This window comes from Prunus persica, chromosome G7 (assembly GCF_000346465.2).
Source record: "Prunus persica cultivar Lovell chromosome G7, Prunus_persica_NCBIv2, whole genome shotgun sequence".
NCBI lineage: Eukaryota > Viridiplantae > Streptophyta > Magnoliopsida > Rosales > Rosaceae > Prunus > Prunus persica.
In genome coordinates, this window is record NC_034015.1 from 14931067 (window position 1) to 14935238 (window position 4172).

The following is a 4172-nucleotide window of genomic DNA, read 5'->3' on the forward strand; positions in this document are numbered from 1 at the left end:
ATATATGCTTGACATGCTTGTGCTTGTTTGGAACCCAGCTACCTACCTTTTTCAAATTACTTTGGCATATCTTTGCCAACCCAATGAACGATCTGACAGAACCCGAATTCCTATCAAGTTGGGTTCGGGTTTGTTAAGTTGGATTATTAAGTTAGTGTATTTGCTACTTTAATACGTGTCAAGTTGTTTATGGGGTCGTATTAGATTTGAGAAAATGTTGTATAAGGTAATAATGTAGGAAGTAATTTTTGCATGTTCTGAATACACTATATGACTGGCGTAACATGGTGATTGATGTACCATCTATATGTATTGGATGGTACACCAGCCATGTGGTGTATTCAATAGAACTCCATCAGTAGTGGGATCAAAAGTCTCTTTTAAAAAAATTAAAATGCTTTTTTTATCACGGATTTTATTTATCTCAATTTTGGGGACATGATTTGGATTTATTTGGAATTTAATAACAATTTTAAACACCTTTTCTAATTGGCCTCAAATTTTTTATTTAAAAAAACTTATTTGACATCATAATTACTATACAAGTTTTTTTTTTTTTTTTTGGGGGGGCTCAGAATTGTGTTTATACAAGCTATATATATATATATATATATATATTGGTGAATGAAGGATTCAAGTACATGAAGGCTACAAGAGCATTGCATTGCCCTAATACATTGCCTAATTGAAGAAACATAAAATGAGAGGAACCAAAATTGAAATCAGAGCTTAGCAAAGAGAAGGATTTCCCACTAGGCCAAACTCAAATTCGGTAGAATATTTAAACATTTTAATAATATATATATATATATTTTTTTCCGGTTAAGAAAATTCTAATAGATTATGACTATTCCTATTAAACATTTCTTTTATTCTGAAGGTTGACATAAATTTTAAAAAGAAACAAAAACACAAAACGTTCTTACGAGGAAGTCAATAGTTTAACCTTCCTTCCTCAATGGACCTCATCGTCCTCATGACCCACCGTCTAACTCTATCCATAACAACAAAACCACACTCTTTCTCGAGAAACCGATACTCTTAGATTCCCGCAATTTCTCAGCCCCTAAAAACCCATGGCGCCAAAATCCTTCAACCCCAAAACCCAAACCTACACCTCCCCACGACCTCCCGTCCCCTTCCCCACAGACCCCAACCTCTCCCTCACCTCCTTCCTCTTCCAATCCTCCACCTCCTTCCCCAACAACCTTGCCCTCGCCGAATCCGACACCGCCGAAACTCTAACCTTCCTCCAGCTTAAATCCCTAGTCTCTAAGCTCGCTTACGCCTTGCTCAACCTCAACATCAAGAAAAACGACGTCGTCCTCATCTTCGCCCCCAACTCCATCCACTTCCCCGTCTGCTTCTTCTCAATCGTCGCAATCGGCGCCATTGCCACCACCTGCAATCCTCAGTACACCGTCTCCGAGCTCTCAAGTCAAGTCAACGACTGTGACCCCAAGCTCGTCATCACCGTCCCCGAACTCTGGCCTAAGATCAAGGGCTTCAATCTCCCGACGATCCTATTAGGATCTTCAATCGGGGCTCCAAATCCAAGAGTACGTTACTTTTCCGATTTGGTCAAAATTTCGGAGAATCCGGATCCGTTTTCAAATTTACCGGCGATTAGTGTGAAGCAGAGTGACGTGGCGGCGCTGCTATACTCGTCCGGGACGACGGGGAAGAGCAAGGGAGTGATTCTGACGCATCGGAACTTCATTACGTCGTCGTTGATGGTGACAGCGGATCAGGATCGGTACGGCGAGCCGAGAAACGTGTTCTTGTGCATCGTCCCGATGTTTCACATATTCGGGCTCTCGGTGATCGCGTACTCGCAGCTGCGGCGAGGAAACGCCGTCGTTTCGATGGCGAAGTTTGAGATCGACAGGGCGCTGAAGGCGGTGGAGAAGTACAGGGTCACTCATTTGTTCGTCGTTCCGCCGGTGATGATCGCGCTGGCGAAGCAGAGCGTTGTGGAGAAGTACGACTTGTCGTCGCTTGAATTCATCGCGTCTGGCGCGGCGCCGCTGGGGAAGGATTTGATGGAGGAGTGCGCCAAGAATATTCCACAGGCTGTCGTTGGTCAGGTAAATTGTATAAAAAAGGACTCCTCCATCAATAACACATGATAATATTTTTGTTTGTATTCATGACTAATTTTTAATTAACATATTAATTCTTCATTATTGTGTTATTTAACGTTGAGTAGCTCCCCTCGAACTTGATTGAAACTTGTAAGACTCAATATATCAGACTGTTGTTCAATTTAATAAATTCAATCTTAGCATTTATAAGATCACCAAACATACACTATCCAATTTAATTGAACCAGTTTAGTCCGGTTGGAGCCACCAAATATGCCCTGAATTGTTTATTGAAAATCATGTTGTGGTATGGTGGCAGGGTTATGGTTTGACAGAAACTTGCGGGATTGTTTCACTAGAGAATTTCAGAGAAGGATCTCGATTTTCTGGATCAAGCGGCATTCTTGCTTCAGGAATAGAATCCCAGATAGTTAGTACAGATACCCTCAAGTCTCTTCCACCTAATCAGTTGGGAGAAATATTGGTCAGAGGACCCAATATGATGCAAGGTTGACCTAACATATATATCTTGACCGTCTGCATTTATTTTGTTATTTCAATGTGGCATCTGTAACAATAAATTGCTTAACTATTTCAGGTTATTATAATAATCCAGAAGCCACAAAGTTGACTAAAGATGAACAAGGTTGGGTGCACACTGGAGACCTTGGCTATTTTGATGAGGAGGGGCAGTTGTTTGTTGTGGATCGAATTAAAGAGCTCATCAAGTGTTACAGTTTTCAGGTAACTTAATTATATATCGGTATTCTTTTAATCTTACTCAGAATATTTCATAGTGGATGTGGATTACGCCAGTTAATTAAGACAGCGTATTCGTCCTCTTATATCAAGTTCGATCCCCTCCTTGTACGTTAAGAGTAATTTAGAATAACGCTTTTTGTAAAAATAAATGTGCATATATGATATATATATATATATACCTTCATGAAACTACTTGACTGTATGCAAAGGTGGCCCCTGCGGAACTTGAAGGGCTGTTGCTTTCTCACCCTGAAATATTGGATGCTGTTGTGATCCCGTAAGCAATTATTGCACCATTTCTCAGCTGCCATAACTTTGAAATACTACTTCATGAGATTTGACCCAGCATTTCATGCTGCAGATATCCTGATGAGAAAGCTGGTGAGGTTCCAGTTGCATATGTTGTTCGTGCACCCAACAGCTCGATAACCCAGCAAGACATTCAGAAATTCATTGAGAAGCAGGTAAGGTGTCAGGCAGCTAAGCATATTTACAACAGTTATCAGAAAAGAGATTCTAGCAGTTTTCTAGATATTTGATGGGTTCCTTCCTTTTCCCTCCGCAGGTTGCACCATTCAAAAGATTGCGGAGAGTAACTTTTATAAACTGTGTGCCAAAGTCTGCTGCAGGAAAGATTTTGAGAAGGGAGCTTATTCAGAAAGTTCGGTCCAAAATATAATAATTAAGATAATTATACCATATACTAATTTCCCTCATTTATTGCTTTCTTCCACTGTAATTGTTTTTTTATAATTAAAAAAAGTACTAAATAAAATTCAAGAGAAGATAACAAAGAAATGTGAGAAAATCAATGGAAATTACTAAATAAAGTTCAAGTTTGTGTTTTAATGTAATCTAGTTTTCTATCTCTCTCTATTATGTGATGAGAGAGATGAAAAGAGAACAACATAATATATGGGAGTTTCTCTCGCATTTGTTGGCGATGACAATCACAACAACGCTAGCTTGGCTCAAATTTTAGTTCATAGAATTCTGTAATGGATTGAATGATCCAGCTTAAAGTCTAGTCAATTGATTAAGGGGCTAGCAACCTTCTATTTTGGATCTTCTCTTTTCTCTTAATGACATGTGTCATTTTGTCTACACTTAAAACAATGACATTAATGCATCCATATATCATTTGTTTCCAAATTTACTCTTATTAAATGTATTAACTTTATATTTCCTTCAATTTACAACTTAACTTAAACAATCAAATTTAAAAAATAAACACTAAGATCCCGTTTGGTTCATGGAATAAAATCATTTCCCATGTCATTCTCCAAGGAATGGGAATGGAAGATTCTTTTCCCATGTTTGGTAATG

General features: G+C 38.9%; 1 protein-coding gene across 1 annotated transcript; it reads left to right on the top strand.

Annotated features, from left to right (window-relative positions):
- Positions 545 to 3952, top strand: LOC18770881 (4-coumarate--CoA ligase-like 7). The gene is made up of 6 exons (XM_007203554.2): positions 545 to 2087; positions 2404 to 2593; positions 2683 to 2828; positions 3056 to 3123; positions 3208 to 3310; positions 3412 to 3952. The coding sequence occupies exons 1-6, from the start codon at positions 1077 to 1079 to the stop codon at positions 3523 to 3525; spliced, it is 1632 nt and encodes a 543-aa protein (XP_007203616.1). The 5' UTR covers positions 545 to 1076; the 3' UTR covers positions 3526 to 3952.